This window comes from Eubalaena glacialis, chromosome 2 (assembly GCF_028564815.1).
Source record: "Eubalaena glacialis isolate mEubGla1 chromosome 2, mEubGla1.1.hap2.+ XY, whole genome shotgun sequence".
NCBI classification, from domain to species: Eukaryota; Metazoa; Chordata; class Mammalia; order Artiodactyla; family Balaenidae; genus Eubalaena; species Eubalaena glacialis.
The window spans coordinates 163,445,309-163,461,127 of record NC_083717.1 but is presented as its reverse complement, the minus strand read 5'-3'; the positions used below and the strand labels follow the sequence as shown (position 1 = coordinate 163,461,127).

Genomic DNA, 15,819 nt, shown 5'->3' with positions numbered 1-15,819 from the left:
AAGAAAATCTTTTCACCAACTCAAGGATTTTCATTGACCACTCCCCAGTGACAAATTAAGAAAAGATGCTAAAATAGTGACTGCAATTTTCACTGTATTCCTCCTGAAAGCTCAGGGCCATAGCTAGGGTACGATCAGGGTGGTTTAGGAGAATTCAGGAGGAAGCACCAAGAGTCAGACTGGGTGAGCCAAGTTTAGAAGGACAAGACATAATTAGCTATACAAGGAAGACAGGTGAGGACACACATCCCAGGCAGTTTGGCAACACCGTATGGACAAGTGATGGAGAGAAGAGAGTGGCTTATTTGTGGAGACCTGGGTTCAAGTTCTGCTGTCATATCACTGGCAGAGTGACCCTGGCTATGTCACCTAAGGTGCTGAAGTCTCGTGTTTTTCAGTCCATTACATAATTAAGGTAATTTTACCTCCTCTAGAGTTTGGGGGATTAAAATATATAACTGATATAATTTATGCATCTCACTGCCTAGTAGATTTCTCATTATTTATGTTATTATTGATATTGTTGCCCCAGGAGGAAGCATGAGAAGTGAAGGCACTGAACAGTGTGGGGCACGGAGCAGTGTAACGTACATGATTGAAGAGTGGACCGAAAGTGAAAGCAGCAGGGCTTAACTGGACGTACACCAGTGTAGCGTGCCAGCATCACGACAATGAGATGTGCACAATTTTCAGGAGAGTGTGTATGGGAGGAGTGGTTGAAGATCAGGAAGTTTAGCTTTGTGGGCTAAACTAAGGCAACTATATTCATCTCCAAATCTATTGTATTAGTCTGCTCAGGCTGCCATAACAGAATAACACAGACTGGGCGGCTTAAACAACAGAAATTTATTTTCTCACAGTTCTGGAAGCTAGAAGTCCATGATCAAGGTGCTGACAGGGTTGGTTTCTGGGGAGGCGTCTCTTCCTGACTTGCGGATGGTCACCTTCTCACTGTGTCTTCAAATGGCCTTTTCTCTTGGCACAGAGAGAGATCTCCGGTATCTCTTCCTCTTCTTATGAGGACACCAGTCCTATTGGATCAGGGCCTCACCCTTATGACCTCATCTAACCTTGATTACCTCCTTAAAGGGCCCATCTCCAAATATAGTCACATTGGAAGTTAGGGCTTCAACATACGAATTTGTGGGCGGGACACAATTCAGTGTCCTCCCACTGAGGGACTTTGAGCAGGAGGGTAACATGATCTGATTTGCCTTTTCATTAGCTCAGTCTGAGCTGTCCCTGTCGTGGAGGATGGTTGAGGTGGGGAGTGGATGGAGGGGAGACCAGAGACCATTTACAACTATCGACCACTGAAGGAAGCAGATGGAATGGTGGCAGTGGGGGGGGGGGGGTTGGAGAGGAGGTCCCAGGGGAGAGAGAATTAACAGGGGGAGTTCACAGGACATGGCAACAGACTGGATGGGCAAGGAGGGAAAGACATTGTAGGGAGGAAGCAAGCAGGGCTCTGGGGTCCCAGGCTTGGGGGAGTGGCTGGCTGGTGTGCCCAGCACTGAGGAGAGGTGGGTGGAGATGGCGTGTCCAGTTTTAGTTATATTGAGTTTTCAGGGCTTGTGGGACACCCAAGTGGAAGTGTCCAGGAGCCTGGATTCAGCAGAGACCTGGACTGAGTCTGGAACAATCTCGCTAGCAGATTTCCAGAGCAGTTGCCATTCTCCTGAGAGTCTATTCTGAAATTACTTAAAATAGCCACACGCTGCCCTGCAGCCCTCCTTAGTCACCAGTGTGAAAACCTCAAACACCAGCAGCCCAGCAGAGACACCTCAGCCAATTTCTAGTTTGTTTTTCCAGTTTGAGGTGTCTCATTCCTCCCAACCCCTCTTCCTCCACCCCTCCCCCAGGCCTTTCATTCCTCTCACACGTCCCCTCCCCCACCATAGTTTTCTTCCCCTGAACTCAGCCTATCTTGGCTCATCAGCCTTGACCTTTCCTCATGGCTCTCTCAGCCGCTCCTGATTTCCTTCTTGCCTCTCTTCTCCCTCCCCCTGCACATCGCTTTACCTCTTGCTCTGTCTGCATTTTATTTCCTCTCTAAAGCATACATATCTTCTCATTTTTTTTCTTCCTTTACTGCCAATCACAGCCCCATAATGTGGATCCCCTCCAAGGAGGCTTTCTAACTCCTGTCCCACTTCCTAAAGGTGCATTTGTTTCATCTCCCCATTCTGCACCGGCCCCGCTTCACGCTGTGGACCCTCAGCATGTCTTCCCGTTTGGTGTGCCTCCTCATCCCCTGAAACGCACAAACCTCCTGCAGTGCAAGACCTGTTTACCTGTGCACAGAAGAGCAAAGAGCCCAGACAGAAAGAATCTGTCTGTGAAAAGTGAAGGGAGTTACCTGAAGCCAAATGTAGTCCAATGGCTGAACCAGGATGAAAAGCTGACCTTCTGACTTCTAAGTCCAGGACCCTGGGAAATTAACAACACCAGGTGCACTAGGGTCTACATAGACCCTGACATCTCCCCTCAGCTGGGCTCCTGCTGCTGCCCAGGGGTCCTCCCCACCATCTCCCGCTGACTCCCCATTACCCTCCCCAAGGAGAATGCTGCAAAGCTTTCCCAAACCTCCTGCCTCAAGCCAGTAGACCTCCTCTGGTCTCTGAGCTCTGCTGGGTCCTGGTCTCCACCAGGCCATTCCACACCCGGTCAAGGATTTTAAAGGGACCTAGGTTCAACGGGGTCAAATTAAATACTCTGGAGTCAGCTCTGCCCCACATGGCTCGACCTGGGTCTCAAGGGCGACCCCTCAGAAAGCAGAGTTTGTGTCTTTAACGGGGAGGAGGGATGCCTAGAGAAGAGAGTTGCTAAACACTGGGCGGTGGAGAGGATGGGGGACTGAAAAACCTGGGGTTTCTGTTTGCAGCTACATAGCACATCTCTAAAAGTACTCCCCTTAAAAAGCTCCAACTCCTTCCTCTGGGCTAGTATCACAGGGGGTTAAAGAATAACAGAAATGGGCCACTCATGGGAATATAGGAGATGTATTTATACAGCACAGAGGTCTGTGGGAGGACTGGAGGTGAGTGGGTCACCTGGAGTCTTACCTGGTCCTGGGGTCGATGCCCCGAGGGCAAAGTTGTCTAGGACAGCAGGCCCATTAGGGCTCTGAGATGGTGGGAGCCTGAAAGTCCCTGGGCCTGGAGTTGGAGCTACTGGGAGATTCTCTCTGGGATCATCTTCCCTTGAATCTAGGAGATTCTCTCTGGGATCATCTTCCCTTGAATCTATCACTAAACCCACCATAATAGGACTTTGAGGGGGGAACATTTTCTACTTTCCCAGAATTGGTGATAAGGGCCCAAAATGAAGAAAAAAGAGATGCTAAGTATCCCATATCATAAAGAACAACAGTTAGGGCCTGATACCCTCCCCAAAGAGAGCATGATACTTGAAATAGCTCTGTAGCTAACCACCCTTCCCCATCCCATTCTATAAAAGAAGGTTGGGGGGAGAGAGCGGAAGGAGATAGACAAGAAACTCTGGGTTGCTTCCTCCCCTCCTTGAAGCTGAAAAAGCAAGGAGGCTCTGAGAGAATTGTTCATGGGGATTTAAGCTGGCTGCTGGCCTGACATCTCCTTTCCCACTGGACATCTGTGACGCAGCCGACTTGCTGATCAGTCTCCTCTACCTAGTGAAGCAGGGAGGGGAGAAGTGGGAGAGATGCAGAGCCGAGACAGGAGGCATTGAGGATCGACCTGCACCCCATCAATTGGTACAGGAAGGATGTGTAAGTTTCCCACGGGTGAATGGACACCCCAGAAGGGAGCCAGGTGTGAGCCATAATTCAGGTACAAAACCCAAGGCAGGGTCCTCGGAGCAAAGTGGACATGGGGTATATTGCTGTAGGGAAGTGTGGAAAAGGTCAAGCCAGAGCTGGACTTCCCACATAAAGGCCCTGTGCAGTGGGGGGCCCTACCCAGACCCAGCGTGGGCTCCATACGAGGACCAGTATTTGAGCATCTGCTACGGAGAGGGCAAGCAGCGCTAATCTGAGAAGCTGCTACAATGAATGGAGAGGGCTACAACTGTTGTCTGTTAGGAGGCCTCCACAGTGTTCCTTTCCCTCTTCCCTACCCCATCATCTCAGGAGAGCTGCATCAGGATAAAGTGGAGGACGAATTGTCTCAGAGCCTGACCGAAGCCCCCCTGCTCTCCCCCAAGCCGTTGGCCGCCAGTTAACGATTGTGCCAGGGCAAGGAGGGGAGGAGGATCTAAATCAAGCTGGAGATTGAAGCTTTGTCATTGGCTGGAACTGAGCTTGTAAATACCTGAAGTAACCAGGAAGTTACGGGAACTGCCCAAGTTGTCCTAAGGGATCCACTACACAGAGGAAGGAGGATGCAGAGGAGCACAGCTGAAAGCGATGACTGCGGAGGGAAAGTTTCACATCTGTACCCCAGGGTGCTGCTATTCCCCAATTGCTTTCACCCAGAGTTACGTGATGCCCCACCAAGTTCTCAAGCACTGGGGGCATGGCTAGTTACTCCAGGGCCTCAGTTACCTGAGACTTAGCTCCCAGGTGGGGTGGGGGGAGCTCACAGGAGGGAAGGTGCATTCACCCTCTGCTTTACCAACGACGGGGAGAATGGTAATTAATTACCGTAAATGTGATAGATCTGTCAGAAATAATAGATGTAAAATGCACCATGTAAACTGTGAAAAGCAAGTCTTTTTATTCTTGGACACCGTAAAAATTGCAGATTTTTCCATCAATATGGAAAACCCAAAGATAATCTACATTGTGATAGTCACCAGAGCTGTTCACCAAATATTTCTAATTCTACTTCTGGGCACTTACCAACTGCCTTTGAGCTATATGGGACCATGTGATTTGAGATAGTAGTCATCTGAGATGTGAACAAAGTGACAAGTCACTTCCAGATGGAAGCTTTAAGAACCAGGGTACAATTTAGCATGTTCCCCCTGCCCCCTCCCCCCCTTTTTTTTTTTTGCCTCCAAGATCATGGAGAATAGAGCCTCCCTCAACCTGGGTCCCTGATGAAGAGCAGCGTCCCCTGCTGACGTATGATGGATATGTTCCAGGAGGGAGAAGAATAGCTTTGTGATTTAAGGGGGGGGGGGTGTATGTTACTGCATCTTATCCTGGTCTCTCCTGATTCTTATGAGTAATTCACCAATGTGCCCATCATCCAGTGAAGACACCACATCCAGGTATTCAATGCCCCTCCACCATCAAGCGTGTGGATGATCAAGGTTGCCCTGGTTGGGTGTGTCACATACAGGATGGTGCACCATTAGCTGTAGTACAGTCAAAACTTTGCTACGAAGACCCCAGGCAAAAGGACCTTCACAGAGCAGCTGAGGGAAGAAGGGAAGCAATGCAGACAGTGGGAGGGATGAGGCTATTGGCTGGGGTGTTGGCTGGGGTGACATAGAAGAGTATAAGGGATGAGCCAGATTTGATAAGAAATGACAAGAGATACCTGTGTCACACACCTAGCACAGGCATTCATTGGCAGGCATATAACCAAGGTCATGACCCTTCCCTGTATTAATTCAGGAAAGTTAGACAAAGGAGAGTAGTGATCCAGGCCATAGGAATGAGGGCTTGATTTGGTGGTACTGCATGAAAAAGGTCAAGTTTCACCTGTCACCCCTTGTACAATAAAAAAAAAAAGACAAATGCCACAGACCAGAAGATCAGGTTGCCAGGAAGCTCTTCAACCTCCTTGGTGGGCACACCTGTGGCCCTGTGGGTCATTCAGGAACTTGGGAGTAAATGACCAGATGAGCAGGCTAGCTCTCTCTCTGGGAGCCCTTTTTCTACAAGGGCTCTGGTGCTGCCAGCTTCCCATCCCACCCAGATCCCCTGGGGAACCAGGGATGAGTACCAGCCTGGAAGCCCCTCCTCTGATGGCATCTGAGGGGCCCTGGCAAGATGCCTGGCTCCAGCAGCAGTCATCTCTCTTTTTTTTTTTTTTTTTTTTCTTTCTTTCTGGTCGTGCTGTGCGGCATTTGGGATCTTAGTTCCCTGACCAGGGGTCAAACCTGCGCCTCCTGCATTGGAAGTGCAGAGTCTTAACCACTGGTCTGCCAGGGAAGTCCCAAGTCATCTCTTGACAACGTCCCCAGTCCTCCCCTCCCCACAGAGGCCAAGCATGGCTCAGGAGACTTTTGCTGAAGGAAGAAACAGGATGGATCTACCGTTCACTTCTCCTTGGCCGCTACTGGGAATGGCCCTCCTGTCTTTGGAGAAAGCAGAGGAAGGATGAGCGGGGCTGCAGGCTGGCCCTGCCCCCTTCCCACATCAGCCTGGATCTCTCTGCTGGAGGCTAGGTCAACCCCAAGTCTCCCAATGAGGTCCTGCATGGGCAAATACCTCCCTTATTTCTCTTCCCCAAATCCCTGAAGCCCATGATAGACCTCTACAAATTAGTGGTTTTTAATAAGACCCTAAACTATGCAGAGAAAAAGGTGTACTCACAGCTGAATGCAGCCACCTGGGGTTAAGGAGGGAGAAGGCTGTTGTTCTGGCCCCTCCAGGAAGGCAGCTGGGCAGTGGGCAGAGCTCCAGGCCTGGAGAGGAAGATCTGAGGGTGACACCCAGCTCTGCCTTTCCCAGCTGGGTGTAACCCAGCAAGTCACTGAGCTCCCAAGTCTGCGTCCACACCTGTGAAATGGGATTAATGACGCCAGTAGCACTGGGCTGGGGTGAGTATTAAGTATTTCAGGGCCTGTGGACAGAGCAGCTCAGTGTCAGCATTAGAGGAGGGGGACCTATATGACCCCATTCAAAGGCTGAGATCCTTTCCCAGGAAAAAGCTGAAGGAAAGGCTAGGGGAGAATTTCTCAAGGGCATTATCTTCTGTTCACCTGCAAAGGACAAGGGAACAGAGGTGACAAAAAGAGACTGGTGAGGAAGCCACATCCGGGGACAGCTGCGTGTGGGCGGGGGGGGGGGCGGATACAAAGGGAAAAGACGCCCCATAGCACCAGACACAATCTAGAGCCTCATCTCTGCTGCAATGTCCACGCTGAAGGCCTCCAGCAATGCCAAGCAGGCCAGCAGCCTTGACCTGAATATGTGACCTGAACATGTGTCCCACAAAAGCAGGGCACGGACGGTGTGAACCTCATTGGGGGCCTGCTCCCTGTCTATGGCTGCTTTCCAGCCTGGGGTCTTGTGATAAGGATGATGGCCACAATGCCCACTCCCACCAGCCTGAAGCCACAGAACGGGCTACCCCCAGCCCTGCCCCAAAAGCACCACCACCAACATCCCCTACCTTCCTTGTGAGGGCAGCTGTATGGGTGCAGGCAAGAGGGAGAATTACAAAGAGGGCACTAACGCTGTAGGTGAGGGCCCAGGGGATCGATGTCCTAACCGCAAAGCATGGCACCACCTCAAGGCCACTTCTGGGTTCCTTTCCCAGCTAGCACCTCAGACTTCCCAAGATCAGAGTGGAGGGCACCCGGGCCACAGAAAACAGCTAACCTTTTAAGGAAATGAAACCTTTCCATCAGAGGAAGCCACCCAAAGAAAGAGGCGACAGCCACCAAGATTGACTCATTTTTATTTTTTATAAAACAAGCTACAAACAGTCTCCCTCCCTCCTCACAAAGGAAAACCACACAACACAGCCTCCACACATGTGTGAGAGAGAAGAGGCCCAGGGGAGAGTCTGACTTTCTACAAGGAGGTGCTTCCTCCTGGCCAGAGTAGGGGACTGCGGTCTCCTGGAAAGTCCATCCAGTTCCAGCACGCTGAGCTTTCTGGTCCAAACTAATGGGCTAGGGCTCCCTTTCCACCTTACCATGTTGGGATGGGGCCTCCAGTCACCCTAACACAACCTCTGGGACTTTCTCCCAGACAGCAAGAACCTTCTACAGTCAGAGGATGGGATACCGGGATGGGGTATGAGATGCACGAGATGTGGCCAGATTTCCAAAAGCAATCCATTAGGGTACCAGTCCTGGGCTACTACCCACCCTCCCTCACTGCTGCCACGCCTGCTCACGGAAGGGGTGCTAAGTGCCACTTGTTGCTCTTTGATGACTGTCAGATGGGCATGGTCACCTGGGCAGAAGAAGCTGGCATCTGACCCGAAGGCTGCCCAGCACATTGGATTCCACACTGGAATCACAGTAAAACGTCTGTGGAAAGCTAGGCCTGGATTTCCCCATAGCTGGGTTATTATATCTGCACTTCTAGGCGAGGCAGAAGTGCGAGGCCCAAGATGAGCTTTGCTCTGGAATTGGCCTCAAGCCTGGAAGCCTTTAAGATCATTTAAGGGAACAGGAAGAACCTCAGTACTGAATTTTAAAAAAAAAGGCTGCGTTTCCAACAAGGTGACCAACACAACTCTTCCCTCAGGCTTATGATGACCAGAGGATGGCAAGGGGAGATAGAGGAGAGTGGAAGTAAAAGCCTAGTCTGACCTTGGCCTTGGGAGCTGTCTCGGGAAGCCTCATTCATGGGTTTGCAGGAGGTGAGAAGCCTCCTGTGGGTACTGCACTCACCAGGGCAGGCCGTCTGTCCTCTTCCCTCCGCTGCTCAGATACTAAACAGCTACTAAATAAAAGGCCCCTCTGTGTGTCTTTTCCTTCTTTGCCTCCCTTCTCATGCTTTACATGGAGTAGATGCTAAACATGGGTGGAAATGTTTCAACTGACCCTAACGCAAATCCTTGGAGGACAATTTGTTCAGTGGGCCACCAGGACACTGTGCACCCACGGGGTCAGGGCCACCTGGGGGTCCGGATGGCAGGAACACATGGGCACGGGAGCCCTCCCTCCAGGGGCCCCTCCCATTGTCCCACACCCAGCCTCCCTTGAGAAGGTCAACCACCAAGTGACTTGCCAGCTCTGACAGCCACGGCAAGAGGCGGTGCCCTCCTCCCACTAGAAAAGAACTAATGCAGTCTGCACTATAATCGCAGGGGTCGGTCTCCAAACAGAAGCCAAGCGGGCTGGGGATGGAGTCCTGGGTTCCAGAAAGCTGGGCCGTGTGTCCAGAGCCCTCACAACCCAGAGCGGGAAAAGGGAGGGGAATAAACAGACAGCAGTGTCAATGGCTGTACAAAAGAACTATACAATTTACATATATATTTATATACAGTATATAAATCTCTTTCTTCTCAGTCCCAACAAGACCCTCACCCCCTCAGAACCCTAAAAGTTGTCAGTAGCAGATCCAAAACCTTAACAATAAAAGAGAATGAACAGTCTTTCTTCCCTTTCCTTTTCCCACCGTGGTATTAGATATTGGTGTTTAAACATGAAACCAAAAAGAAAACACACAAGTAAGAGTTATTAAAAGTGCAAACACGGTGGGCACCACTCATGTTACATGGGATGTGGCTGGGCTGTGGGCAGCGTCCAAGGTCAGGTGTCTGGTGATCCATCCTGCCTCCCTGGTCTCTCCACCTGCCCTTTGGTTTTCTGCTCCTTAGATGAGGCGTCCTACTGAGAAGGGAGGTATAAGTGAGAAGTTAGAGTTGGGTTTACGAGCAATCCAGCTACACATGTCAATTTCCTCACCGGAGCAGGCTTTTCTACCTGCTGTTAAATACGGGGCTGGGTGGGACACAGGTAACCTGGACTTGCAGATAAGCCCATGTTTTACCAGCCCACCTTTGCCACCATGAGGCATCACAATGGCGACAAAATGAGGCTGCCATTCCAGAGAACTAGGTTTTGTCCAGTAAACACAGTTGGGGGGCATGCACTCTGTACAAACCATCCTACTCCCAGATGCCAGCCTTTCAACCTGGGGCTGGGGCGGAAGTGGTAGGTGCTTGTTTATAGGTGGGAATGGTAGGATCCTTGTAGCACTAACTAATCTTTCTCTTGTGTCCTCAGCAAACAAATTGAACATGGGAGTCCAAGTAACTTGGCCAATCCCAACACTCCCGCTGCACTACCGAAGCTGCATCAGGGGGCCCATAGAAAGGACCCCAGAAAGAAGGCAACTTACTGAATGGGTTTTTGCCTGCTCATTTTCCCTGGGGGAAGATGCCAAGACTACCACCTGCCAAAACAGGAACTTAGGATGCTCGAGTGGCCTTGACCCAGAGAACTGGTAGGGCTTCTTCTATACCTGGGCCCCTGGCCCCTCTAACCCCCAGAATGAAGGGGGCACTTGGGGAAGAGCCAGAGATTGTGTGGCCAGGCTTCCTGTTGTGCCCGGGTAAAACCCTTGTTAGCCAACACCTTTAAACACAGTCCCTCTTCCCTAAGGCCAGGGCCCCCTCATTAGCTGAGAGGGGCTTTAGTGCTGATGGACATTTGCATAACCTTCTTGGGTCCTGGCTCTCCCAGCTGCAGAAGGTCAGGTGGAAGGAATCTTAGCCATCATCTGGTCCAGCCCCTTCACTTAACAAATTCGGAAACCGATGCTCAGAGCAGTTGAGGATCTTAACGGAGGTCCAAGGCTTGTTCCGCGAACACCCACTCCACCCCATAGGGTGCTGAGTGGTTTTGGAGGCTCTGCAGGGCCCAGGTCTCCTAAGGGAGGAGCAGGGAGCTGCGAAGCAGGCACACCAAGAGCTGGGCCAGCTCCACGTGGGCCCTGGAGGCTGTGTGATTTTGTGCACAGCCCTTAACCCCTCTGGGTCAGTCTATGGAGCAGGAATTAGGACCACAGCTGCGCTGTTTCTACTGTGCCTCTCACAGGGTTGCCTTGAGGACCAACTGAATTCATGGAGAAAGGGCTTGGAGAAGTGTAAAGTGCTGTGGGAATCCACACCCACCCTCAGCTCAACCGCCCCCAAGTCACACTAACATTCCTTAAGACCCAAGAAAAAAGAACACAGGGTGGGGTGGGGTGAGGGGTAGATACTGGTATATCCAATGTCACGGATGAGAAAACAAGCTTGGAAAGATAGAGGGACAAGCCCAAGGCAGGCGGGTGGGAGGTGAGCCAGGTTGCCAGGCCCTGAATCCCATCTTTCATCTGCTCCAGCCAGCAGCTGCTTCTCTCAGGGGTGACAGGAAAGATCTACACGTACAGAGGACCTCAAATTGTCCTGCCCACCAGGCTGAGACTCAGGAGAGAAAACGTACGGCCAGCGTACGTCTCACCCTGAAGGCTTACTGCACTAATCCCTTTACCAAAATATCGCTTCATCCTCAGAACAACTGCATATGGTTCTAATAAAACAATCAAATTATCCCCATTTTATGCGGATGAAACTGAGGCTTGGAGATGGCATAGCTTTTACATGGTGAAGCAAACTCAGACCTGACTGTCTGCTTCCAGAATCGTGCTCTTAACTACCAAGGAAGGCAGGGGAGAGAAAAGGCCCGAGCCCGGAGCAGGTGCCATCCTTGGGCAATTCATCAGGAGAGCTGGCAATTTTTTTCAATGGAAGAACTCGGCTCCAGGCTGCCTGCTTCACAGGGTGGTGACAGTAATCCTAATGATGGTGGGAAGGACCAGTTAAGAAAGACCAGCCCTCAGAACGCTGTGCAGAGAATTCAGCTCCCCAGTGAGGAGTCTGGTTGGTAAAAATGCCTGTGTTCATGGGGCATTTCCCAAAACTTCAGTCCCTCACACCCAAAGCTACATTCACCCCCAAACTCTGTGTCCTTCCCACCCACTCCCGACTTCTGCCCCCAACTTGGTGTGCAAGCCCCTTTCAGCCCACCAGAGGGCACTGCACGACACCAGATGACCAACATCTGCTCCATTCCCTACATACCATCTACCCAAGTGGCTTTTCTGCCGCGCCGCAGAGGAGAGGGACCCTGCGAAGCTGCCGGCAGCCTGGGGGTGCGTTCCTCTACTACTCCTAATTTCTTTTGTGCATTCACCACTAACCACGTACTGAGCTAAGCTCTTCACAGGCACCAGCTTGTTAAATCTTCACACCGAATCTGTGAGGCAGACGCTAACATCTGCATTTTGCAGATGAGGAAATTGGGGCTCAGAGAGTCTGGGTAGCTTGCTAAAGATTACAGAGCTAGTAAGTGTCAGGGCTGGATGCTTCCTTTGGGTTCTGTGCACCTGGTGCCCCACAAAGCTTCAGAGGACAGCCGGGAGGCCTCCTTGAGCTCGGTGGACCCGAGGTCACCACACTCAGCCTCCCCTTGGCCGCTGTGTGCTGCACGGACCTAACTACCAGCACAGGAAGGGGACTGAGGGCAGGGGGGCTACAGAGCTCTGCGATTCCAACCCCACTGAGCCCAGAAGTGCTCCTGGGTGGGCCTGGGGTCTATACTAACACTGCGTAGTCTCCTTCCGATACTGGCCCTCAGCCTGTGCTCTGAGAAACGGGCAGATTCCAAATGCCAAGGTGTAATGTCACCACACAGGACAATCCCTCTCCTGTCCCTTCATCATTTGACAAGGATCTAATGCACCGTTACTGGGCGCCGTGCACTGTGCACTCTGCCTGAGGTTAGCAATTGAGAAGGCACACGCACAGCTACAGGGGAGCTGCAGGGGAGAATCAGGAAGGTGAACTGCAATGCAGTGTGATAAGCCTTCCGACAGCGGCAATAATCTTATGGAGAAGAATAGTAATATTGAACTTCCACGGAGTTGCTTCAATGTCTCAGGCACTATGACAAGTGCTTTGACTCGCTGTCCCAGTGAATCAGCACAACAGCCCTATGAGGTGGATGCTGTGATTATTTCCATCTTACAGATGAAGACACTGAAACCCGGGATGGCTGAGTAGTTTGTACTTGGGTGAAAGAACTAGTCTGTGGCTGAGGCAGGGTCCTGGGGACTCAGAGTCGTGGGAACACAGAGAGGCATCCTCATCAGACAGGGGTGCCCAGAGGAATGAGGTCACTCACCCAGGGCCACACGCCCCAGAACCAAGGCCAGAACCCAGTGATGGAGCGGGCAGGTCCCGAGACTGGGTACCTCATGGTAACTCAGCCACTTCCCCAGCTACCTTTTGGGTTTACACTGTCAAACAAGGGTTAGAACCCTTATGTTTCCTCCAAGGCAATCTCAGCATTTCCCAAGCTTCCATTTCAAATAAGTCAGCACCACCCAAATTGGTATCTTCAGCCCAGACCTTTCACCGGCACTACAGACCCTCTAATTCTTTGGGTGCATCCAACTTGACACGTCCAAGCCATCCTCGTCCCCTTCCCCGTCCCCCTGCACCCGCTCGGCTCTTCCTCCCACGTTGCCCATCTCAGTGAATGGACCCACTGTCCAGTTGCCCAAACCAACCTTCATCCCCTCTATGCATTCAATCACCAAGGCCTGCAGGTCTACGTAGTCACCTCTACCCACTACTCTGCATCCCCTACCGGGTTTTTCATAACTCAGGCCTCCATCACCTCCTGTCTGGACAGCCACAGCCTCCTACTGGGGACTCTGCCTCGCTTATCCCCAGTCCATTTCCCACACTGCACCAGAATAATTTTTAAGCAAAACTGATGCTCTTGTTTCTCTGACTGAATCCCTTCAACAGCTTCCCCACTGCCCTTGTAGAGCTGAAACTCTCTCACCTTGCCTCCTACCCCTTCCCCTCTCCGTCCATCTTCAAACATGCATCTCAGTCACACTGACAGCCTTCAGCTCCTCTAAAGCTCTGCTCCCTCACCTCTGCAGCGTCACTCTTCACTGGCCTCCGCTCAGAACACCCTTTCCTCCCCTGATCTTTCTGCTTGGCCACCTCTTATTCATTGCTCAGGGACTGCTGTAGAGCAGGGGCAGCAAACTTATCTGTAAAGGACCAGCTGGTAAGTATTTTAGCTTTATGGGCCATGTACGATATACAGTAGTCTCGGTTGTATATTCTTTTTTGAAAATTACATCCTTTTAAAAATAGAAAAACCACTCAGCTCACAGGCCGTACAGAAACAGGCCGTGGACTAGATTGGGCCCATGGGCCACGGTTGGCTGACCCCTGGTCTAGACATCACCTCCTTCCCAAAGTTTTCCAAGCCCGTCTGCCCCTGCGCTGATGGGGGTGCCCTACGTACGTTCCTACAATACTCTGCACTTGCTCCACTGTGACAGAGATCATTAGGTGTCCACCAGAATTCACGCTCTCCTCCTCTTCCTGGGCTCCCAGCCTTCCTTACTGTGGCGTGTGGTCTAGTGACTGAGTTCAAGCCAGTGAAATAGGTGATGTGTGTCACTTCCAGGACTGGCCCGTCAACCCCCCACCACAGGCACTGCTCCAGGCTTTACGCCATCTGGCTGGCTGGGAAGGGAGAAGACCCCCAGGGTGACCCTGGATGCCACATAATAAAGATGGCAGAGTCATTCTCAGCCTGAATCTCAGTGACTGCACACGAAGCAATCCCCACTCCTATTCCTTCCCTTGCATACACCACACACACACACACACACACACACACACACACACACACACACCCCTAGGACCTGGAATCGTGGTGAACTAGTATATGGGCAAGATGAACTAATATCCACTGTGTTGAGCTGAGCCATTACATGTGTGGTTCTACTTGTCACTGCAGCCTGGCCTATCTTAATACACCCTCATAGCACTTACCACAAGGTATGTAAATACTTTAGTATCTGTCGCCTCCATAGACTGTGGAAGGATAGGGACCTTATCCATCCATTCCTCCACTATATCAGGCGTCTAGCATGAAGCATAACACACTCCCAGTAAGTAGCTGGGATCTCATCTACTGGGGGAGCCCTTGGCCCCCGGGCCCGGGAGGGGCAAGTCCTAGTGGGCCAGGAGCACAGACGAGCACTCACCTTCTTTGCTAACACCTAGGCAGCCCTTCAGCTCGGGAAGTGAGATGACCTTGTCCTTGTTCAGGTCACAGTAGTCAGTGAAACGCCGGGCGCATTTCTTGGGCTTGGCTTTCTTCTTCACGTAGCGCTTGAAGGGCTTCATTTCCCTCTTGTTAATGTCGTCGCTGCTGTTGCTGTCCAGCTGGCTGAAGTACCAGTGCACCACTCGCTCCTCCAGGGTGTGGCTGGGGTCTGGCTCTGAGAACCTGGGCCACGGGCAGACACCCCCATCCCCAAGCACACCGCTCAGGATCCTGCAGGAGCCACCAGCCCAGCCTCAGTTCCCTCCCACGTGCTCAGATGCCAGGGCTGCCGGCAGCCAGGCAGAAACGGCTTATCCGAGCCCAAGCCTGCCCAGCCCCAATGAGCCTGCAGCCGAATCAAGCCATCCTTTCCAACTTGAGCCGCAAGACTGGACAGTTCGTTCTTCGGGGGTCCCCAGGTAAGTGAGCCCGCCACCCCCTCCGCCATAGCCAGCAACGTTCTTGTACAAGATGGATGCTCAAGACATATTGGCTGGATACAATTCATCTGAGAAAACCTCAGGGATCCAAACTGTCCTTCTCCTAGCCTAGTGTCGCTGCCACACAAGCTGCCTGTTACACATGAACTTGGCATCCAAATGAACATGACTATGGGAAAGGGTGCTCAGAGCCTGCACCACCCACCCAGCGCCAGTGCAGGTCCTGGGAGGGCTTCCAAAGCAGGAGGCAGAGCCCCTGGCTTCAAACTGCTGTCTTGGCGAAACAGAGCCAAAAATGTGAAACCGAGCAGCAACAATTCAGTGTGAATGAAGTGTGAAGTTCCCGGGGGCCGTCCCTGTCAGGTATCAAGTGCGGTAAGAACTGAGGAAAGAAGGCAATTGAGCTGGACACAAACAGAGGTTCTACAGCTGGCAAGTCCAGACCTACTAAGCATGAGTCTGTTCACATAGAGGTTTTAAGACAGGAGGTCCAGGGTGGACCCAGGAAGCCACATGTTAACTAGAACCCCCAGGGGATTCTGCTAAGAAGCACTGGGCTAGAGTAACCAAGAAAGCTTCCCGGTGTCAAGATGCACAGCAGTGACCGCATCTAACACCGCCCATGTATGCGTGG

General features: G+C 51.7%; 1 protein-coding gene across 2 annotated transcripts in view; it reads right to left on the bottom strand.

The window, feature by feature from the left end:
- Positions 1-9,977: 9,977 nt before the first annotated feature.
- SMOC1 (SPARC related modular calcium binding 1) overlaps positions 9,978-15,819 on the bottom strand; it is a 148,403-nt gene continuing 142,561 nt past the window's right edge. For both annotated transcript variants that reach the window (XM_061182698.1, XM_061182699.1), the window contains exons 11-12: positions 14,684-14,928; positions 9,978-10,012 (exon numbers count right to left, since the gene is read on the bottom strand). In XM_061182698.1, coding sequence (XP_061038681.1) covers positions 9,978-10,012; positions 14,684-14,928 — 280 coding nt within the window. The remainder of the gene's footprint in view (positions 10,013-14,683; positions 14,929-15,819) is intronic.